Source organism: Bos mutus, chromosome 6 (genome assembly GCF_027580195.1).
Source record: "Bos mutus isolate GX-2022 chromosome 6, NWIPB_WYAK_1.1, whole genome shotgun sequence".
In the NCBI taxonomy this organism is placed as follows: Eukaryota; Metazoa; Chordata; class Mammalia; order Artiodactyla; family Bovidae; genus Bos; species Bos mutus.
In genome coordinates this window covers 37,350,339-37,375,181 of record NC_091622.1, presented here as the reverse complement: position 1 = coordinate 37,375,181, position 24,843 = coordinate 37,350,339, and the positions used below count along the sequence as shown (strand labels likewise).

General features: G+C 35.3%; 1 protein-coding gene across 3 annotated transcripts in view; it reads left to right on the top strand.

Annotated features, from left to right (window-relative positions):
* The window catches only part of LCORL (ligand dependent nuclear receptor corepressor like), a 173,747-nt gene that overhangs the window by 146,006 nt on the left and 2,898 nt on the right, over nucleotides 1-24,843 (top strand). For 2 of the 3 annotated variants that reach the window (XM_070372175.1, XM_070372174.1), the window contains 2 exons: nucleotides 3,631-8,441; nucleotides 15,854-15,880. The exons of the other annotated variant lie outside the window; for it this stretch is intronic. In XM_070372175.1, the coding sequence (XP_070228276.1) occupies nucleotides 3,631-8,441; nucleotides 15,854-15,879 (4,837 nt within the window). In that variant the 3' untranslated portion in view covers nucleotide 15,880. The remainder of the gene's footprint in view (nucleotides 1-3,630; nucleotides 8,442-15,853; nucleotides 15,881-24,843) is intronic. 3 annotated transcript variants of the gene reach the window in all.

Here is a 24,843-nt window from a genome sequence, read left to right as displayed (position 1 = left end):
CACTTTTATATCATTTAAAAGATGACCTGACCAAAAACTTTACAGGATTCATAAAATCAGGGATCATTTTGCTATTGACTTCACAGTGATCAGTAGTTTTATAGGTAATATTATAGTTAATTTGCAGCATTTTAGTACTCGTATTATTTATTTTTGGTCAGAAATAGTAAATTAAATATTTTTTGATAGTTTATAGGTAATGATCAACCCATAACTTTTAAAAGAAACAAAATGTTTCTAATTATTGAGTTAACTTTTGATTATACAAACTAGGAAAGGCAGGGAAATTTATGGGTTCCTCTTCTCCCCAGTGATTCTATTAAGGTGTTCTTTTTGTTTAACTTTCAAAGTACTTTATAAATTTAGTTACCAGTTGCTACTTGTTAATTGACAATTTTCTGAAAAATCCAGTTTCAGCAGACTTTTAGTGAAGGTGAAAGCAATCCTTATGTGCTTTCTACTTATTTGAATGTTCCTCAAGTATTTTATATTAAAAAAAAAGAAGGAAAAGAAAAAAACAGTGCCTCTGTTTTTAGAAAACTACTGCTCAGTAAAGTTGTTTAAACCATTTCTGGTAGCTAATGACAATTTTATATTAAATTGTATACTAACTTTAGTGAGACTGATTTTTTTAGTTGTTTACAGTACAAATACTTGTATTTGTTCTTTAATTACAGTATTTTCATTGTCGCAGTAATTTAGTAAAACTCTGTGGCTGCCTTGATTTTGACAGATTTTGTTAATATAAACTGATTGTTAGGCAATTAGTTATATTTATGCATAAATCAATTGCACTATAATTCATGAATTATTTATTACAATATTTTCTAATGAATTCATGTATCTGTCTTGTGTTGTAAATGTACTGTAATTCTGTTTCTACTTTGTGTTGTTATATATCTAAATCTGATTGTATGAATTTTAATTGTTCAGTTAACGTGTTTCTAGGTTGTAATTTGTAGTAAAGCACTTCAATGCTTTTGCACTTAAATTTACAACACTGTTGGTGTGTGATTGATTTACTCATTCATTCAGTAAAAGAAAAAAAGAAAAGAAAAGAAAAAACTTGACTACACTGACTTATTTGATTCACTCTAGGAAGCAGTTTTATTAATATTAATAATAGAAATTGACTTTTTCTAAAGACAACTCTCAGCAACAAAGCTTATAATGGGAAAAATGGATAGAAACTTACCAAAAAATAAGCAGGATGTGTTTGTTTATAAATCAAACAAAGATTAGAAAAAATTTTAGCACGAAAAGCAATGGAGCTGTGAAACATAACAATTTTAGAATCTTATGTAGTTAAGTGAGAGTAAATTCTAGATTGGAGGCTTATGTGTATTCAACTATTTACTCATACATTTGGTTTTTCTTTGAGATTCTAACATACAAAAAATACAGAAATGAAAATAATTAAAGCCAAATAAGCATATTATAGAATTTTCTAATTTGAGAACTTAGTCATCTAATATCTGAGAGAGATGTATAAAATCCTAATATCTGAATATCTAGTAACTTTTTAAAGATGTTCTTCATATGACATTAGATCAAAATTATTGGCCCCTATGATATTGTTGAGATTTTCGAAGTTCCACTATTAAAAATAATCAACTGAATAAGAAATTCTTAAAGAATAGACTTCTTGGAATGTCAAAAGAGCTATTAAAATTTTTCAATGATTTTTAAAATAACACTAATCATTAATTTTGATTAGTTCTGCTCTAGACTACGTAAACGGAAAAAATCATTTGAGCATTTCAGGAACTGTTACAAGAGTATAGTAATGTTAATTTGCAAAATTTGCTTTGGTGTTTTTGCTGCTACTCAACAGAGTTTTATAAAATGTAGATACAACATTTCCTATTTATCTGTGAAACAGGTTAAACCAGTTTTAGGCAGGTATTTTTATGAGAAACATGTAAAATCTCTCTTTAGTCACATATACGTTTAATAGGCCATAATATAACTTTTAAACAAACATGTTGGAAATGGATCTGTCGGACCTTTTGGGGTTTTCTTTTGCTTATGTGAAAATTATAGTTGTTAATTTGCTGGGAAAGAATATAATACCACTTATACCCTCTTATTGATAGTTAACATTTACTTGTGCCTTTATTCTCTATATATGTTTTCTGAGTTATACAGTAGTGAATCTTTGGAGTCAGTTCAATCATTTTATACTCTAACCATGAAAAAATTTACAAAAAATTATTTTCCAAAGGGAAGGGATACCGAGGTCATGTCCTGTCTTCCATCTGTCTAGATGACAGTAGACTTAAAAATTTTTATTGTAATTTAATCTCTTCTCTCCGTTTGATAACTTCTTTATGTTAAACCCATGCTAGTTTTACTAGCGAAACATTGATTGAATCTAGTAAAATTATCTTTTTTCTAGAAAAATTTTTATCTAATCTGAAACAGTTGTGTTGATGTTTTTGCTACTCAACAGAAATTTTATAAAATGTAGATAACATATTGCCTACTTATCTGTGAAACAGTTTAAACCGGTTTTAGGGAGGAACTTTTTAAAATCAGTTTCACTTTCATTTTAAAAATTATTTAATTTTTAATATTGGTGAACATAGTAACCCTTTATTAAAACAAAATACAGTCTTCTATCACTGTTCATAGTCAGCATATTTCAGTTCCAACCCTAAATAAAATTTATACAAACCAGTAACTAACAACAACAAATATAAGAAATCACAAGTGGGAGGCTGTTTTCATGTACAGAGTTTGGTGATATGTTTAATTTAAATAGATACTTTTCTGAAACAGAATTCTTTTAATATATTTTATTCTTCTTGCTGCTGGTATTGGATTAGAAAGTTTTTTTTTTTATATAGACTTATACATTGGTTGCTAAGTAATCCTGGGTTTTAGTTTCCATTAGATTTATGTTAGTTTCTGCAGTGGGATATTTTCCAGCATTTGAAATTAAATAATTAGGTAAGTAATGCCTTTAGTTTTGATGTAATTAATTAAGTATTTAAAATAAATTAAAAATAGATTACATTTTTAAATAGCTTAAATTTTTATTTTATTACTAGGTTAAAACGCCTGTTATTTATATGAAATCTAAATCCCTTAACTTTCCTTTTGACTATATAAAACGTTTTATTAATAATTTTATTTTCACTACCTGAAAAATATTTTATCTTTTTTAAATAAAGGTATTATCTTTATTTTAAATAAAGATAAGAAAGATTTTCCCTATATCTTATTTATCTTATTTGTACTAATATGGACTGATAACTACCAAATAACTTATAAAATGTCTACTTTATAAAAATTTTAACTCCTTCTGAAGCACTTTCCGTTAAATATTCTTAATATAGCCAAAGCACTAAACATTAGCAATCTGTAAATATAACCATATCTATCAGTAGCAGCCTTTATATTACACAAAACATAGGGTTTTGCTTTGACTCATATTTTGTCATAGGGAATTATCATAAGTGCTTCATTATATTTTTGGTAAACAATAATCAAGATATCACTTTCACAGCTCTCCATAGGAATTAGAAGTCCAGCGATATCAAAATATCTATTTCAAGCTCTGTTAAAATTCCTTATGATATTAGTATTTTTGCTGTAATTCATTTTTTGTTTGATTTTTATTTTTAGTTCAACTGTTGATGCAAAATCAGAGGAAGCTACTAAAATGGAAAAAGGAAAATCAGCATTAAGCAAAGTTTTGGAATCTTTGTGCATACATCACCAGGAACAAGTTTTGGCTATGTTGAAATTTCTAGTCCAAGAGCAGAATGCTGCTTCTCTTTGCTGTTGTAATTCATCCTATACTGTGTCTTCAGAGTCTCAGAATCCCCTTATTGAAGATGATTTAGATGGTCTGTTCTGTAGTTGTGAATATAGGCTGGCAGAAAGAGGGTATTTACACAATGAAAGACAAAGCCCTGGTTTTGTGCCTCTGCCAGTCTGTATTAAAGATTTACATTGTTTATCTTGTCAAACTGTAACTATTGAGCATATTAAGAAGGTAGTGAATAGAGGAATTGCAAACAGTTACAATTCTCACAGGTGCTGTTCTGGACTGTTAGCAGACATTGATTCCACAGAATCAGGCTTTCAGAGTCCTCATTCATCAAGGGAAATAGGTGATGTTTCAGTAAATCTTCAAGATGTTTGTAGATCTCGAAGTCCCTCACCCCCACCATTATCACCTGTGCAGGCTGAAGGATTTGAAAAATTGAAAGATGTCATCTCGGAGTGTTCAGCCTTAGAAAATAATAGACTTGAAACAAACATTAACCAGCCTCCATCTCTGACACCAGCAGAAATAAGCAATGATGAAGATGATCATGAAGGTAAAATGCCTAAAACTAAAAAATCCGGTAACTCTGATTCTTTGCTCTTAGAAGACAGCAATAATTGTACTACAAATCATGAAAAGGGTGAAACTACTATAATTTTTCAAGATTTAATGGATCGTATTAATGAAAAATTAAAATCAATAGAAACAATAGATATGACAAACCTTATACAATTATCTAGCAGTGATTGCAGTACAGATAATGATTTAAAATTGAGAGATTTAATAACCTCTCTTTTGCATAATGCAAAGGCCAGTGATTACAGTTTTATGGAATTACTGAGTCAACATGATAAAAAGATAGAAAATAAAATTATTCAGACAAGATTTCGAAAGCGTCAAGAAACCTTATTTGCAATGCACAGCTCTCCTGACTCACCCATATTCAGAAGGCAGTCATTACAGATAAAAAGAGAACTTGCTAGTCTTGATGAAAACTTTATGAGAAAAAAATACACCGAAAAAAATCCAAGGAAGTTTTTGCACAATGATGAACTCTTTTCAGCAGACAAAGAGCAATTCTATCATTGCCAAGGACCTTCTTTACAGAATTCTAAAAGCCTGCAAGATAATAATCATGTGGAAACATCATTTTTACCAGATTATGGATTACAGTCATTGCAACTACCTCTAAGTAATTTAGAAACTAACTTGGCTTTTGATGCATTTTCAGAAAGCTTTAAAACAGCTTCTCCTGAGAAAATGAGCATAAGGAGATCACAGGAGAAATCTGTGGCTAGGAAAAAGTTTTTGCAAAATCATAAAGAGAATCCAAAATTAGAGAATACTCAAACTCCTTTGAAAAGTGATATCCCTGGACTTTTGAGCAGAACCAAACGAAATATTGTACCACCAGGGTGGTATTCTATATATGTAACAAATAATTATGTTTTCAAAAAATCCCCTAAGGCCAAAAAAGTTTCTGACTCTACCAAAGGAAAAGATGAAGTAAAAAATATTCAGGTTGAAAGCTCACATAGTATAGATTTAAACAAAATTGCAATGAATTCTAATTTACAAGTTGTTGTGGAACGTTTGGAAGACACAATAAATATGGCCAAAAAGTCTTGGAATAATCAGTCATTATCAGAAGGGTATAAAGCATCCAAGAAATTGATAGAAGTTGATGGTAAAGATCAACCTGCTGGTAGAAATATGACTCTGACTGTAAGTAGAATGACATGTAAAGAGAAAAGTTTATCAAAATCCATAGTAGCATCCACCAATATTAAAACCAATCATATACCTACAATAGATTTGAATAGCAAACGACTAAACCAGAAAAAGTCATCTGTTTTAAACACAAGTAGCTTGATTTCCAGTGTTGAAAATGTACCAACAAAATATGAAGCCATTGAAAGCTCTTCTTTTGCCACCTATTCTAGTCCTATCAAACTCATGTTTTTATCTGAGGTTAAAAGCAGTGAAGGAGTCAAATATACCTTAACTTCAGTCAATAATTCCGAATCAAATCATGATTTTTCTTCTGAAAAGCAACCAACTCATCAAGTAACTGAAAATAGAAAAGAAACAAATGAGACTATCCCAAATGCTAACTCTGCAAATTATAGTTCTAATCTTAATGATAGTGACACTTTGCAAAAAGAACTAAACAAATTTAATTGTGCAAAAGAAATGGCAGAATCCTCTGCAGTGTTTACAGATGATATGAAGAATGATAAGCCACAAGAGTTACCTAAAGAGTATTCAAGCAGTACGATTGATTCATCTTTTAAAAGAAAACCAGGTAGACCTAAAAAAATAGGTCCCCAGGTTGTGAAACAGATAAAGCGACCAATTGGAAGACCACCGAAACCTAAAACTGACCAAACAGACATTGCCATTTGCCAAAATGAGCCCATTAGTGCTGAAAAGAAAAGCCCAGAGTCTCTCATATCAGAAGTAAAAGAAGGTATATATCAGAAGAGTATTACAGTAACTGTTATTTATGGAAGGTCAAGAAGAACTAAAAGGCATGTTTCTGAAGGAAGTATAAACAAAAGCAACGGTATGTCTTTAAAAAATGTTACTGATTTTCCAACAGAATATAATAGTCTCAGAAATATTAGAGAATATGACACTGACTTGGGTGAAAGAATAAGTGCTATTTCAAGTTTGACTACTGAAAGTGAAATCTTGGGGTCTGGCTTTGAATATGTTAGACCTTTCAAGAACAAGCCTGTGATACCTCAACCGTCCAAGAACATTATTCGACCAAATCACAAGCCTTTGGCAATAATTAGGAAGCCTGGTAGACCTGCAAAAGTGAAAATCTCTGGCATATCTGTGACTATCAATAGAATTTCACCTCAGGAGAGAGAAGTGAGTATTAGCAGCTGCTTACCTCCTTTAGAACAAGAGAATATATTCCAGAAAAATCTGCCTGAAGAAAATCACCAGTACACCATGGATACAAGGCACACTGAAGCTGACAAACTCAAGAATGAGTCAGAAAGTATGGTTGCTGCTGTACCTTTGAGACATTCCATTAGGGATCGAAAACCATCTCTGCATTTCTTACATTCATTAGCATCTTCTAGTTCACTTATTTATAGAAATTCCCTGCTCCATAAGTCATATAAGCTCCATTTGCAGAAAGGTAAAAGTCAGGAGGACAAACATAAGCAGTCAAGGATTAAAATAGCTTCCAAAGGTCCGCCAGGAGCTAGAAATTCAAGGAATGCAAAAAAGCATTTGGAAGATAAATTAATACCCAATTCTGAAGTATCCTTGGACCCTATAATTTCATCAAACCCTTTGCTCAGGTGGTGGGCTGCTTCTACTTCAAACGATTCCTTATTAGAGGAATTAAACAATAGATTTGAACAAATAACAAATGCTTGGGTGCCTGTGAGTGGAGATGAAGCTGAAAATTGTGTTCATAAAAAAAGAGACCACATTGAAAATGATAACTTCAAAATAGCAAGCCCTTTGGAGACCTGTCTTTTAGAACTTGAGGTTTCACCCGTAAAAATGCTTTTTCAGAAAAAGTATGATTTGAATGAACTCTGTACCTGGTTTATGCAAACAACAGAAACACAGTCTCTTTCACTAGTTAGAAAAGCAAATGCACGAAACCCTTTGGAAGTAATAAACACCAGAGGAATTAAATTAGGGACCAAATATTCTGATTTTAATACCAGCCCTTTCAGAAAGCACTTTAAAAAATTTGCACTATCTTCGCCTTCAAAGTCAGCAGGGAAGTTGCATATACTGCATAAAATGGTTAGCTCCCCACTCTTAAATGTGAAAAGTAATTTAACACTAACTAGATTAAAAAGAACTGAGTTTAAGAGGTTGCATCATGAAAGGTGGAGAAGACAGGGAAAGCTGCACAGCCATGGGACAGGTGCTTGGATATCTAAGAGGAGGAACTTAAGATTTTTTTGCCAGAACCAACTTTTGAGTAAGACTGAGGGAGTAACAAATGCTGATGTCCCACTCCAAGGAAAAAACACAGTAGATAATCAGTTTATTTTCCCACCTGAGATCAGGGATAACTTTTTGCAACAGAGGTTGGCCATGTCTGATTTCAAAACACATGCTAGTTTAGAGAATAAATTTAACTCAGAAGCAAAGGAGAATGGAACAAACTGCAGCCAAAAAGATTTTGAAAAGGGACCAAGACTAGGAAATGTATGTTCAAATAATTGGAGATCAAAAACCTTAAAAGACTGTAGAATATTTTTGAGGAAGATCAACTATCTCGAACACAGAAATACTTTTAAGTTAAATACCATCATTTACTCTCCTGAATCTGTTAACTGTGGAAGTAATCATCAAACTCACATAGAAGAATCAAAGCGCTTTACCTTAAGATCCCAGTCTGCTAGGCAAAATTCTTTTAAAAAGCAATCTAAAGAAATAGAAAATGCTAAAGCAAATAGTCCTTCAAGTGATAAATTTCCTGCCCAACTTGAAAATAGTAAATTAAATAAATGTGTTAACTATGACAAGAATCCTTCTGATAATTGTGAAGTTCTTAGCAAATTGAACAAAAGAAAAAGACCACCATGGAAGACCACAGAAATGTCAACAAAAAGACATAAACGACAGTCTTGCAACAGTGGACAAATGGCAAACTATTTTTCAAAATACCAACTAGGTAAGTTTTTCTCTACTTAATTTTAGTTTCATTGTAGGTGCCTTGAGTGGAATATCAGATGATGGATAGAAGAGGAACAGTTGATTTAGTTTTATTTCTAAAATATTTGGACAATCTAATTTCTTGGCACCTAGTATGAAACTCATGAAATTAGGTGCTGCTAAATGTCCCAGTGAACTTCCCCACATCTAAATGTGTCCAGGATTTCAAGAAAAGTATATTTGAGACATAGAAAGCTTCTAAAATATTAATGTAAATACTCTCTTGTTTTGCATCTGATCTAATATAAAATATAGAGAACAGTTTGACAAATAAATATGCCCAAGTAGCTATCTAAAAATTTACTACTACACTACAAGCTAATATATATTTATTATCTAATGATAAATTAGTAACTTTGAGACCATCTGGAAAGTAAAAACTATCTCATGGTTGACTTGATGAAGACCATAACATATATAATAATCCTAGGGTATCAATCTCACATTCACCATTAAGTTGTTAGGCCCTTTGATACTGCTTTGGGAACCACTTTTAGAGTCTATTTAAAAGTGTCAAGATTTTTTTTTCCAATATGTCAGCAACTTATTAAATAGTTTTTTCATATCTGACATTGATTCCATAGATATAAAGATGAGGATTTCTTTATAGAGATAATACCTCACCTACCAAAGGAGAAAATCATATACAGGTAATTTTAAGGTAATGGTAAATTTAGAATGCAAACTGAAATTACTTTAGCAAGTAATTATGAGCTTTACTCAGTTATACCAACCTGACATTGGTGCCTCAGGGAGACCGTTACCCCTTGAACCTAGCAAAAATGGGATGTAAACACTAGTTGCCATCGTAACCAGTTCCAATTCTGCTTCTTGATAGGTGCTAGACAATTTAGGGTATGTAAGAGTGTGTTAGTGTTTGTTGATTTCTTCTGTGACATGAAAGAGTGAAGAAATGCAGGGTTACTGGGTTACATTTGGATATTTAAGGATATTTTATCATATGGTTGCATTGTTACATTGTATATTTTAGGGGAGTCTTTTGTGTGGCCCGAGAGGTATTAGTGGCTTAATTTTTTCTTATGTTTTTAAAAAACTTTTTTAAAAGCTAAAAAAAACACTTTCAGGTCTTAAATTGGAACATTAAAAACAGTAATTAAACTCAAGTTTTAATAGGTTAGAAGATTATTATGAACCCCAAAATTCAATTACTTAACTGAATAACTTTTATAATAACCTATTTCTGTATATCTCACGTGCAGTGATTAAAATTTTTAACTAACATAAATCATTAAAATGTTAAAGATGGTCAAATTAGAGTCTCCATTATTAAAAATGTATCAAACCTAAAAGTAACGCCCTTTGTTCCTTGGCCTAAGGATAACTAAAAATAACACAACAAATAGTATGTCAGGAAAAAAGAGGGACGAAGTCTAATAGTTATTTTTTTCAAAAGAGCTTATAATTCACCTAAAAATAAGTTCACATATTTTTAAAAGATTGCCATGAATGGAGAATAAAGTGTAATGTTTCATTTTTAATTCTTTACACCATCCTCATTTCATACTAAAGATAGTTTGTATTGTCATTTCTCAACAGAACTGTATTTTGTTACTTCCAGCTTAACCATTGTATCTTTCTAAGGTATAAATGTAAATGTATTTTAATATGATTCTTCATCTCACTAAATATATCACCCTAGAAAAATAAGATGGAAGATGCCTAATTGTTACTTTTTCAAATTAATTTCAAATCCTTTTGTAACATTTAAAAAAACTTTAGTATCATATTAGGAGTTGTTTTTCACCTTTTCTCATTTTAAAAATTCATAGTAATAGTTCCTGTTCTGCTCAAAGTTTTATTTATCTTTTACTGATAACTTTCCTTCTTTGTTTTAACATTCTTTTTTCCCCCACTCAATCAACAAGGACATTATTTTTATAAAGTTGTATTTATAGCAATATTTGTTATATTATCTGATTTTTAAATGTTTCTTAAGGTGTTGTGTTTTTTTTTTTTTTCATTATTCTTGATACTCCATACTTCTTTTTGCCTCTTTGAAAGTGACACTAAAATTCATTATTTTATGTGTGTTTTTCTTCTTCATTGAATACATAGTGACTGGAAGTTTGAGACTTTTAACAATAGGACTTTTCTAGGAAAATTCATTTGACAATGTAATAATGAATTAATGGAATATTTCTGTTGATGAAGAGTTTTGCTTTTACTTGAAAATGTCTTGTTTTTAAACTTTTCAAGATTAACCGTATAGATACAGTTTAGTACACAGAAATTTTAAAACTTACACTTGATGACATTTGTACTGCTTATATCTACTGTAAACATGGAAAGGAAGAAGAAGTGCAATTCTATTGAATTCTTGTTTTAACAAATACTTAATGAATGCCTACAATATGCTCTTAGGCACGATAGAAGATTCAAAAAGCTTTTTTCCATCTAAGTAAGAAAATAAGATCTATATTGCTTATTTATTCAAAATATAGAGTGTATTTTATGTTTTAAGTGTGATATTATATGTTTTAAGGGGATAGAATGGTAAAAGTCATGTTTTGTACTCTTGAGGAGCTTACCATCTTATGCAAGATAGTGAATAGGCAATTCATGGAAAGATGAGTGCTATGATGGGAGAGAGAGATGCACTATAGGGGCACATAGGGAAGTTGAACCCAGGGTCAGAGAATTATGCAAGGATTCTTGCTTCTAAGCTGGAATTTGAAGAATGACAAAGTATTAGAAGTACAGAGAGTACTTCAGGCAGAAGCAAATTGCATGGGGAAAATGTGGTTGACTGAAGAGAGCAGGGTTGTCTGGAACACTGATTAATCTAGTTCATATAGCTAAGACATAAAATAGGAATTTAGGAAGGGGCAGTAGGGTAGTTGAAAAAATGGCAAAAGATAAAGCTGCTGATGGAGGCATAGCACAAATTGTGAGGTCAGCATCAGTTAATGAAAAAAAAAAAAAAATCTGGAGCCCTGATAGTGTCAGTATTGGGGAAGAATGGATATATCTGAGAGACATCCATGAAGTAGAATCAGTCTTAGAGAATAGAAGAATAAAGTTTAACATCAGGTTTTTGGCTTGGACATCTGGGTAGGTGATTGTAATATTCACTCTAGGTGTTCAGTTTTAAACATATAAAGTTTGAGATATCTAGTGGGGTATCCAAGAAAAGATACTTAGGATGCAACTAGTTAAGAGTTTTTGCTCAGGAGAGAGGTCTCAGCTAGAGATAAAGATTTGGGGGCCAGCAAATAATTGAAGCCATGAGAGTGGAAGAGACTGTTCAGTGTAAAATGTGAAGAACATAGCGTCTCAGAGCCCCAAAGATACGGAGAAAAGAAAAGTGTACAAAAGGAGACTAGTGAAAGTAGCCAGGAGATAAGAGGAAAGCCAGCAGAGGATGGTGACAGGAAATACGTTTTAAGAAAGGAAAAAAACAACAGTGTAAAGTGTTAATAAGAGGTCAGTTAGGTCTTGACATCTTCTGTGTAGCACAAGAGGTTATTTTAGAGTCAGAACTCTTATGATTGAGTAAATTCAGGAAAAAGAAATGAAGAAAATTAGCACAGAAAAATGTAAATTGCAGATTGGTGAGAAAATAGGGAAGTAGTGAGAGGAAGCCCAGTTGAAGGATGTTTAGATGCCAATGGGAAGAAACCACTGGAAAATGAAAGACTAAAGTAGAAAAATGAGATGGCAAATAGGGGAAATGGAGTGAAGCCCCTGACTTGATAGTGGGGTATCATGAGAATCGTTAGAGAGATTGGTGTTGGCCCCAAGAGTCTTTTCTCGCCTAAGACATGAGAATGCATGTGTGCGTGCTAAGTTGCTTCAGCCATGTCCAACTCTGCGACACTATGGACCACAGCCCGCCAGTCTCCTCTGTCCATGAAATTCTCCAGGCGAGAATACTGGAGTGGGTTGCCATGCCATCCTCCAACGGATCTTCCCCACCCAGGGATAAAAGCCTCAGTAATTACCTCTCCTGCATTGCAGGCAGGTTCTTTTACCATTACTGCCACCTGGGAAGCCGAAAACATGAGAATAGTGGGAATGATTTTTAGGAGGATATAAATCAGTTTATAATTTATGGGGAGAATGTTTAGGATAGTAGACTATTTTCTGTGAATCAAGAGGTAATCTAAGAGTTTTATGGTGAGTATTGAGCTCTGGATAATGTTTGAAATACATCTCAATAAGTAATAGGATTGAACAGCTTGTGATTTTATCTCAGTTACCAGAATGTAAAGCTTGGGAGAAAGATGGGCCATTTTACTTAATAGTAACTGTGTTCACCAAGTGGGTGTAACAGAAGGAAAAGAGATCAAACTAAGAATTTATTCTTTGAATTGTGATAAATTACATGGTCAAACTACTTCTAAGAAGTCTTTTTCTAATAGCTGCACACAATATAGATTAGAAGAGAGGGCAGAATGGGGTGTGTGAAGGACCAGCTGTAAGAGACAATTTTTGTGGTGATAATGGTCTAAAATTATGTGTGACTATTGAAAATAATAACATAGACCTCTTTAATGTCAGTGTTGTTTGAGTTCCTAAAGCAAATGTGTGCCTTTTCCTAATTGATATACAGCTGGATATAATAAATGGACTTTGGACACCTCTGAAGTTTCAGGCCAGAATAACCTACTATGTACTTAAAGCTACTATCCTCATATTATTTTTCCTAAAATGTTAAATTTTTCTATAAAAATTCAACTCAGGTTTACACTTTCAATTGGATTCTGAGATGACTGAAAAAAGTTCAGTTTGTCAGTTTCTCCGGTTTTGTCTTCTGTCCTCAAAAAAAAAAAAAAAACTCTGTCTCTCTCTCTCTCTCTCTCTCTCTCTCTCTCTATATATATATATATATATTTCCACTCAGAATTCTGGTTTTCTCTGAGATATGTCACTGATGGGTGATTTGAAATTAATGATACACTCTTTTAATTACCTAAAACTGAAACTAACCATGCGTCCTTCTCTGGTCCTGCTAATGAACGTTTTATCATATTTTTCTGAGTCCTAATTCAAGATACTGTTTTAAATTTGTACGGTTGAGGCAACCTCAGCACAGAATATCCTTTAACAGTTAAAAGTAAAATTTAGAGTTACTTCATGTAACATTCAGCATCATATTACCTAATGGAAATTATGAAGCACTAGAGTAGATGATGGAGAAGGCAGTGGCAACCCACTCCAGTACTCTTGCCTGGAAAATCCCGTGTTCAGAGGAGCCTGGTAGGCTGCAGTCCAAGGGGTCGCGAAGAGTCAGACTTGACTGAGTGACTTCACTTTCACTTTTCACTTTCACACTTTGGAGAAGGAAATGGCAACCCACTCCAGTGTTCTTGCCCGGAGAATCCCAGGGACGGACATGACTGAAGTGACTTAGCAGCATCAGCTGCAGAGTAGATGATTTTCTAAATTTCATTTTGATAGAAAAGTGTTTCCAAATGATTCAGTCACTTTAATCTGGTTTGCTACACAAGCATTCCAAAGTTATATTCCAGGAAAAACTGGTCCACCAAGATGTTCTGTGTGCACAGTGTTCTGTAGTCCAGTAACATTGCGAAATGCTCATTTCTCTTTCTCGTGCTTACCGAATCATAGTGCCCCATTAGTATGTTAAAACACGTTCTCCAAACTTTATGTCCCATAGAACATAGTTTGCATGCTAAGTTGCTTCAGTCTTTGCAACCCCATCGTTCGTCTGTCCAGGCATGGATACTGGGATGGATTGCCATTTCCTTCTCCAGGGGAGTTTCCTGACCCAGGGATCAAACCAGTGTCTCCTGCATTGGCAGGCGCCACGAGCGCCACCTGGGAAGCCCCAGAACATAGTTTTGGAAACACCACTCTACATAGTTTCCTGCTAGGCTTTCTCTGTACTTACTGTGATGTTACCAGAAAGAATGCAGTGACTATAAATATATAAGTTAATTTATATACTAGACTTGCTTTTGTACATAAATTGTTAATCAGAATTAAATTGTAAGTGCTTTACTAAGATTCACCATGAAAAGATGACTCTAGTAAATAACATTCAGGCCAAAATAATCACATTTTGATAAGTCTGTTTTATAAGTTTCATTTTTGTATAGATTTCATTTCATAATGAATCAAGAAAGGAAGTAGCAGTCAGTTCAGGTGGCTTTCCTCTCTGTATTAAAAATCATAAGAAAATACCTTACGAGTTTAGGAAAACATACGAGATCAGAGTCTCCTTGAGTCTTAATTAAACCACACTCTTAATTAATTTGGTCAAAACTGGATAAAAAAGACATATTTTAATGTAAAAAATAATAAATATATCGACCTGTTCTTTTTTACATGAGCTTTGTATTATCGTCTTGTTACTTGCCAGTGCCATCAGTAAAAATATTAAAACTGTGACCCAGTAATTTAAAGCATTCTAAGGAAATAAAAAAGGCTTTAATACATTCTGTTTATAATTAGATATTTTCCCCATTATTGTAATTTTCATAGAAACTGACTAAAGAGAAGAAGACTTAGGTTTTAAAGAGTTTTAATATAGTAATATTGCATTATGAAACAGCTACTTTGGTAATTCCTTATCTTTTTTTTCCTAGAATTTCTCTCACATATCTTATATCTCATTGCTTTGTCAACCATTACAGAATATTCTGCTTTACTAATTGCCCCATATCTTTCATGGAAAACTATTCCATTTATTCAACAAATATTGTATATTTTTCTTTTGATCTACTGGGCATTGTTAGACACTAGAGTTACAAAGTAACTCAGGAAACTTAGCAAAAAATATTTCAAGTTGTTTTTTCAGTTTAACAACATAATTACTAAAACTTGAAGAAAGATAATTTGGTTGATTCACCCTATTAATGGATATGAAATACAGCACTATTTTCAAACAAGATTAACTTTCCAAACTGAGGTGTCTGGCCCCCAGCCTGCCTTTTAAGTAGTTTTATTGGAACATTGCCATGATCATTCACTTCTGTGTTTTGTCTATTGCTGTTTTATGCTGCAAAAGCTGAATTTTGTAGTTGCAACAGAGATCCTAAACCCACAAAGACTAAAATATCGTGACCCTTTGCAGAAAAAGTTTGCTGACCCATTTTTATTGGTAGAATTTTGATATGATGTGACTAGAAAAAAAATTTATTGTCTTTTTTTTTTGCTTTTAGTAAATTAAGATTATTATATCCAGTTCATTCCCAAAACCTATCCACTCCCTTCCTGTTGTCCACTCCCTCTTGCCACACAATCCAGTACATTTCTGACTTGTAGTTATTTTATTTTGTTTTATCTCCCTGGGACAAGACCTGTCTGTATCCAGCAGAGTGGTGCTGGGGGAGCCATCAATGCCAGTTTTGTTCTGTTTTGTAAATCTTTATTCTCTCCCTGCAGCCTCCAGACCTGCTTTGTCTATCTGAGGTAAGTGGTTCAAGGGTCACCCTTCTCTTCCTTAACCAGCTGCTACCACCTGTTAAGAGATTTATTTCAGTGCTTCATACCTTAAATTCCTGCCTCAGATGTTCTCTTCTCCCCTTTTATCCTCTCTATTCATTTAGTAATTCAAATTTTTTAGTTCAGCCCTCATGGCTACCATATTTTTCTCCTCATTTTTCCTATAGTGAGCTGAGTATTCTGTGATTATCATAATAAACAGCCTACTGAATTCACCTATTGTTTAATTACGAACAACAAAAAAGGCAGAGCAGGTATCTGAATTATTTCCTCCTGCCATGTTTTTTCCTCCTTGTTTTTGTTAATTTTAAGCAAGACCTTGGCTTCATTTTTTTCCCCTCCAATTCCATTTCTAGGAAACCTGGAAAATTCATTTGTTTGCTTCTTTATGTGTTATATAAATGTATAGAATAATAGATTTTAGAAGCCAGTATCTATAGACCCCATTAATTTATTCTTTCAAAAAATTTTGTCTCCTGTGTTCCAGGCAATATGGTAGTCATATGGAATATGATGGGGGACAAAACCAGATGTCACTCCATTCATGATCAGCTTTGTTTGGAGAGGCAGACATTTGAGAAAAGTTATACAAATCTTACAAGTTCTTAATTTGTAGATGGTACTATGAGAATTCCTTATAGGGAGATCTTATCAAGTCAGCAAAGTAAAGGAAGACGTCTCTGAGGAAATGTCCATTGAACTGAGCTGTGAAGAATGAGTAGGCATCAACTAGGCCAAGCAGCAGAGAATGGAGAGGGGAGGAATGACTTTCCAGGAAGAAAGAAGTGACTGAAAAAAACATGAGGCTTGGTATCCCTTGTGGAGTTAGATAAGACGTGACTGGTGTGTCTTGAGTCAGAGGAGGAGGAGCGTGATGTCACATGTGGTGAACATGGAAGAGTAAGTCAAGGGTAGACCACGTAGGTTCTCAGAAGCCATGTTTATGTCCTTTCAGGGGCTGATTTTACCCCACTAGTCAGGCCACACCAGTACCTATCTGGGGACTCTACTTACCCAGGTTCTAGGAGGACGTTCCATTTTTCGGTGGCAACACCAGTCATATCCAGTCCTGTATGGCCTGTAGGTATTTTCCATCTGGTCCTTCTCAGTGGTCTTTTTCACAGCCTTGGGAAACATTTATGTGTGATCAGTATTGATCTGTAGACTTGGAGGGAGCTCTGGAGCCAGCTCTCTCTGCCCCTGTCTTTCCTGTACTCCACATATTCTAGTCACTGTGGACTCCTGTACATCTAAACTCTGTCTTCCCTTTTCAGGAAGATTCCCAAGCTCTGGGTTCCTCCTTTATTGCAGTCTGGAAACTCTCTAAGCAGTAAACCATAGCAAGTTTTAGGACTTACCACCTTTTATTTCCTTTTTTTCAGGAATCACTGTCATCTGTACTTCTGTCATCCTTTATCTTAGAAACATTTCATGTATTTAGTGTGCTGTTTATAAAGTAAGAGGGCAGATTCATCTTGTTACCTCATTATGGTCAGAAAAAAATATCCCAGATTCATTTTTTAACAAATATTTATCCAGCTGCAATATGCTAGGTGATGAAAATAATGTACTGAGCAAGACCAACAGGGATTTATACTTTCTTCAAGCTTGTGTTTTATTGGGAGGGGGAAAAATAGAAAGCATAAGGCAGTGATAAAATCTGTGTTATAAAATTAGGTGATACAAGGATATTTTTGGTAAAGCTGCTTTAGGTTGAGTACTCAGGAAAATTGAGATAGCTAGAATATCATTGATAACTGAAACTGAGTATGGATGAGAGCTGACAGTATAAAAAGGAAAGAAAGCCTGGGACTCAAACTTGAGAACTAGCAACATGCATTAGCCAGGTGGAGTGGGATGACTTGAATTGACAGGAAGAGGCAGAGGAAAACCAGTACTGAGTTTCAAAAAAGAGAGTATGTTACTCTGCTCAGGCTGCCATAACAAAATAACATGGACTGCATGACTTAAACAGTAGAGATTTATTGTCTCACAGTTCTGGGGACTGGAAAGTCTAAGATCTGGAGGGTTCTGTTTCTGGTGAGAGCTCTCTTCCTGGCTTGCAGGACACTCTCCCATTCTCTGGTGTCTCCTCTACTTATAGAGTATAAGTATACGTTCTTAACGTTAGTCCTATTGGATTATTATTGTTGTTGTTCAGTCATGTCTGACTCTTTGCAAACCCCATAGAGTGCAGCACACCAGGCTTCCCTGTTCTTCACCATCTCCCAGAGCTTGCTTAAACCCATGTCCATCGAGTCAGTAATGCCATCCAACCATCTTGTCTTCTGTCATCCCCTTCTGTTCCTGCCTTCAGTCTTTCCCAGCATCAGGGTCTTTTCTACTGTGTTGGCTCTTTGCATAAGGTGGCCAAAGTATTGGAGCTTCAGCTTCAGCATCAGTCCTTCCAATGAATATTCAGGATTGATTTCCTTTAGGATTGACTGGTTTGATCTTCTTGTGGTCCAAGGGACTCTCTAGAGTCTTCTCCAACACTACAGTTCAAAAGCATCAGTACTTCAGCACTCAGCCTTCTTTATGATCCAACTCTCACAGCCATACATGACTACTGGAAAAACCATAGCTTTGACTAGACAAATGTTTGTCTGCAAAGTAATGTCTCTGCTTTTAAATATGCTCTCTAGGTTGGCCATAGCTTTTCTTCCCAGGAGCAGGCATCTTTTAACTTCGTGGCTGCATCACCATCTGCAGTGAATTTGGAGCCCTAGAAAATAGTCTGTCATTGTTTCCCCATCTATTTGCCATAAAGTGATGGGACAGGATGCCATGATCTTTGTTTTTTCAACGTTGAGTTTTAAGCCAGCTTTTTCACTTTCCTCTTCCACTTTCATCAAGAGACTCTTTAGTTCCTCTTCACTTTCTGCCATAAGGGTAGTGTCATCTACATACCTGAGGTTATTGATAACGTCTCCTGGCAATCTTGATTCCAGCTTGTGCCTCATCCAGCCTGGCATTTCACATGATGTACTCTGCATAGAAGTTAAATAAACAGGGTGACAATATACAGCCTTGACGTACTCCTTTCCCAATTTGGAACCAGTCCATTGTTCCATGTCTGGTGGTAACTGTTGCTTCTTGACCTGCATACAGGTTTCTCAAGAGGCAGGTGAGGTGGTCTGGTATTCCATCTCTTAAAGAATTTTCCACAGTTTGTTGTGATTCACACAGTCAAAAATTTTAGCGTAGTCAGTGAAGCAGATTTTTTCTGGAATTCTCTTGCTTTTTTGATCCAGTGGATGTTGGCAATTTGATCTCTGGTTCCTCTGCCTTTTCTAAATCCAGCTTGAACATCTGGAAATTCACGGTTCACGTATTGTTGAAGCCTCGCTTGGAGAATTTTGAGCATTACTTTACTAGCAAGTGAAATGAGTGCAATTTTGCGGTAGTTTGAACATTCTTTGGCATTGCCCTTCTTTGGGATTGGAATGAAAACCTTTTCCAGTCCTGTGGCCACTGCTGTGTTTTCCAAATTCGCTGGCATATTGAATGCAGCACTTTCACAGAATCATCTTTTAGGATTTGATATAACTCAGCTGGAATTCCATCACCTCCACTAGCTTTGTTCATAGTGATGCTTCCTAAGGCCCACTTGACTTTGCACTCGAGGATGTTTGGCTCCAGGTGAGTGATCACACCATCGTGATTATCTGGATCATCTATGGGGTTGCACAGAGTCGGACACGACTGAAGTGACTTAGCAGATCTTTTTTGTATAGTTCTTCTGTATATTGTTGCCACCCCTTCTTAATATCTTCTGCTTTTGTTAAGTCCATACCATTTCTGTCCTTTATTGTGCCCATCTTTGCATGAAATGTTCCTTTGCTATCTGATTTTCTTGAAGAGATCTCTAATCTTTCCCATTCTATTGTTTTCCTCTATTTCTTTGCATTGTTTACTTAGAAAGGCTTTCTTATCTCTCCTTTCTTATCTTTGGAACTCTGCATTCAGATGGATATATCTTTCTTTCTCTCCTTTGCCTTTCACTTCTTTTCTCAGCTATTTGTAAGTCCTCCTCAGACAACCATTTTGCACTGTTGCATTTCTTTTTCTTTGGAATGGTTTTGATCACCACCTCCTCTACAGTGTCACGAACCTCCATCCATAGTTCTTCAGGCATTCTGTCTGTCAGGCCTAATCCCTCGAATCTATTTGTCACTTCTACTGTATAATCATAAGGGATTTGATTTAGGTCATACCTGAATGGTCTAGTGGTTTTCCCTACTTTCTTCAATTTAAGTCTGAATTTGGCAATAAGGAGTTCATTATCTGAGCCACAGTCAGCTCCCCCGGTCTTGTTTTTGCACACTGTATAGAGCTTCTCCATCTTCAGCTGCAAATAATATAATCAATCTGATTTCAGTATTGACCATCCAGTGATGTCCATGTGTAGAGTCATCTTTTGTGGTTTTGGAAGAGGTGCTTGGTATAACCAAGGCGTTCTCTTGGAGAAAGTCTCTTAGCCTTTGCCCTGCTTCATTTTCTAGTCCAAAGCCAAATTTGTCTGTTACTCCAGGTATGTCTTGGCTTCCTAATTTTGCATTCTAGTCCCCTATGATGAAAAGGACATCATTTTTTGGTGTTCATTCTAAAAAGTCTTGTAGGTCCTCATAGAACCATTCAACTTCAGCTTCTTTGGCATTAATGTTGGGGCATAGACTTGGATTACTGTTACTTGAATGGTTTGCCTTGTAAATGAACAGAGGTCATTCTGGGTTTTTTTGAGATTGCACCCAAGTACTGCATTTAGGACTCTTGTTGACTATGAGGCCTACTCCATTTCTTCTAAGGGATTATTGGATTATGGCCCTACCCTATGACTTCATTTTACCTTAATTACTCCTAAACTCCCTATATCTCTTAATATATAAATCTGAGGATGGGGGATTGGAGGGGTGGTGGGAAGGGAGGGGGTCACAATCCAGTCTCTAGCAGAAGAAACAGCCAAAAGTGTTGAATGTTGTTACAAAGCCAAAAGGTCAAAAGCTAAAGATCCTTTGTTAGACTTATTACATTGGTGACTTTAGTTCAGTGCTGGTTTCCTGGAGTAAAAGCCCTGGAAGCTAGGTTAGAGAAGGTTAAAGAATAAGAGGTATAGAAAATGGTGATAACAAGTATAGGACAGCTTATTAAAGTAATATGACTAAAAATATTCAGTTCAATTCAGTCACTCAGTCGTGTCCAACTCTTTGCAACCCCGTGGACTACAGCACACCAGGCCTCCCTGTCCATCACCAACTCCCGGAGTTTACTCAAACTCATGTCCATTGGGGAGAAGGCAGCGTCACCCCACTCCAGTACTCTTGCCTGGAAAATCCCATGGATGGAGGAGCCTGGTGGGCTGCAGTCCAAGGGGTCGCACAAAGTTGGACATGACTGAAGCGACTTAGCAGCAGCAGCATGTCCATTGAGTCAGTGATGCCATCCAGCCATCTCATCCTCTGTCATCCCCTTCTCCTCCCACCTTCAATCTTTCCCAGCATCAGGGCCTTTTCAAATGAGTCAGTTCTTTGCAGGTGGCCAAAGTATTGGAGTTTCAACTTCAGCATCAGTCCTTCCAGTGAATATTCAGGACTTATTTTCTTTAGGATGGACTAGTTGGATCTCCTTGCAGTCCAAGGGACTCTCTAGAGTCTTCTCCAACACCGCAGTTCAAGAGCATCAGTTCTTCGGCACTCAGCTTTCTTTATAGTCCAACTCTCACACCCATATATGACTAATGGAAAAACCATAGCTTTGACTATGTTGGCAAAGTAATGTCTCTGCTTTTTAATATGCGGTCTAGGTTGGTCGAAAGATTGAGTGAAACCATGGTGTTTTTTTTTTTTTTTAAAGAATGAGAGACCTTACACTTGTTTAAACCTGATAGTGAGAATCCAAAAGAGAAGAGATGGTCTATTATTTATCTATTGCCACAACAAGGCTACATTTTACAAACCACACCAAAACTCATTAGCTCAAAGTAATTAAGTATTTCACTCATGTGTCAGTGATTGGCAAGTATGACTGGAGGTTCTTTGGATATTGGCTGGGCTCCCTCCAGTGTGTTGTGGTTAGCTGGCAATCGAGTGGAACAGCTTAGCCCTGCTCCTTGTGTCTCTCATAGCCATCCAGCAAGCCAGCCAGGCATGTTCTTAGGGCAGAAGCAGAAGTGTAAAAGTGAACGTAAATGTCTAGTTTCTCAACTTCAGCTAGCATCATGTTTGCTGTTTATAAATAGTATGTTTGCTATTATCCCATTAAGCCAGTGCACATCACATAGGTGAGTCAGGATGGGAGGGCATGGTCGAATAGATAAGGCAGAGTGAATACAGTGATGGATGAAGAACAGAAGTCATTAGTTAATCTGCCACAGATGGTATATTTAAGAAAAAGGGTTGGAACCATTGATGATGATCATTGATAAGTTCCTGAGAAGGCCTATGGGAACAGGGTCAAAAAACATTTACATCATGCCAGGTTCTATGATCTTCTACAGTTAATTGGCATTATTTTAGATAAACAGCTTCCTAATTGCTTTGACTTTCATATTAATTTAGTACTGAAATGTTCTAGTTTATTTATAAAGGTATGTGAATCATGTATGCCTATTGAATATACTGCTTTAGGCACAGTTGTACTAATATGCAAGTTCACTAAGAAATTCAGGGATCCCTACAAGACTGAGAATCACTTCTAAATCACATAGCAATGCAAACTGTTCATTGAATCCTGAAGAGAATTTGTTTTGTACCTTTGATCTGACTACAGTTTCCTTCATTCCATTTAGCTAAAAATTTAGGTAGATATCTCACTTCTTAGTGAAATGATTAAATTCTAAATGTCTTCGATTTTTGATTATTTCGATTTGCTCTTTACTAATTGTGGTAGTGCTAAGTAAGCACATACTGCGTGTATCATGTGTTGATCTTTTATTGAAAATGTAATTTTTCTAAAATTGGTAGCAGTAAGTTGCAACTCTAGGATTCTATTCTAAGACTATTGGCTTTCAAGGTCTTGCTCCTAAACACCTGGTTCTTCTGCTCCTCCAGATAACCATATCAAATAACCAAGAGCAAATCCAGAAAAATGGCTGACTTAAAATTTCCCAATTTAACAATCTGCCAAAGCTTTTAAATTCATCACTATCTTACCAAAAGGAAATTTTACTCTTCAGATAAATTACATCTTTTAAAAACAAACAGATACAACAGCTGTACAACCTAACACTCAGAGAGTTTCCAACAAGAGAAAGGATTTATTTGGTCATATTAAGCCTCATGGTTCACTAGTGCACCATGTTTACCTGGCTACATTCTATGGCTTTTTTACATTTTATCCTCTTTAAGCCCAGAGATTCAAAATTAACCTGTTGTATACAAATTACTTGTTTAGTCGCTAAGTCATGTCTGAGTCTTTTGCGACCCCATGGACTGTAGCCCATCAGGCTCCTCTGTCCATGGAATTTTCCAGGAAAGAATACTGAAGTGGGTTGTCATTTCCCTCTCCAGGGGCGTCTTCCTGACCCAGGGATCGAACCCAAGTCTCCTGAATTGCAGGCAGATTCTTTACTGCTGAATCACTGGGGAAACTAATACAGTAAAAATTGTAAAAACAGATTATACATGTATCTGCCATAGTTTATCCCCACACATGTAATTTTTTATTTTGATTTTTGTTATTAGTACTAATATTCACATTTATTGACCCCTTACTATGTGTCCAGTCGGGCATATTACATGCATTCCCTATACCAGGTGCTTTATTTACATCAACTCATTTAACAATCATATTACGCTTAAGACGTGGTATTCTATCTTCACTATCCAGTTAAATTGAAACTTGGAGGCTAAGGAGTGTACACTCAGCAGGTAAGTGATTTGATTTAGGATCAGAACTCAGGATCTAAAATATCCTTCTGTCCCAATTTCCTAAAATTCTCATCCCTAAAGATCTACTTCAAATGTTAATCCATTTCTAGGATTACTCTTCCTTCTCTGTAATCCCTTTGTCCTTAGTTACTCCTTTTACTTTTACTCCTTTTAATTCTGGTTATTTATGAATACTCCCTCCTCCCCACCCCCCCCCGCCCCCCCACCTACCACCTCCTTACCAAGCTGCAAAACCCTTTAAAACAGATACCAGCACACACTTTTATATTCCTAACAGGTAGATATTGTTAAGGATTTAACTTTATACCAGCAGACCTGGATGGTGAACAATGCCAGGCCTATGTAGAACTGAAACAGTTCTCTCTGTGGCAAGGTCCTATATTGGCCTCCTAGAACCTAAGAACCATCAAATTTAGATTCCAGTAGACCAGTGACTTCATTTTTATAACTTACTACTCAAAAACATAGGAATACACTTGTCTACTTCATGAAGGTTCTCTGCTCTAGTTTTGCACATTGACAGCCCTTTCATGTTTTTTGGACAGATTTGTGGAGATACCAGACTCAAAGATAGTGCTGAGCTGTAACAACTGTCAGTGAATTTTTTTTTTTACTGAATTAACAATGGAAGACACAATTTCAGAGGAAAATAAACCAGTAACCCACTGGCATTAAATAAGTTCAAATTTGATGGTTTCCGGGACATTATAGTAACTATTCAAATTCCAAATCCTATGTCAGAGTTGCCTATCCATGCATATAGCTAGACTTCTTTCTTCTTTTGAAAAGGTAAATTGTGTTCCCTGAAACTCTTAACCTAGAGAACACTCATGGTGGCTCTCATGTCAGTCTGTGCCCTGACATTTTATTCTCCCACTGAGAAACTAAGATACGACTAGCAGCTCCCTCTTTAAAGAAAATTCATGCTGTAAACGTATAGGTCTCTTGGATAAGGTTATGGCTATAGACCTGACGTGGAAATTAAGTATTCTAAAGAAATAGATAAGTAGGTAGTAACATGAAGGGAGAATCATGACAGAA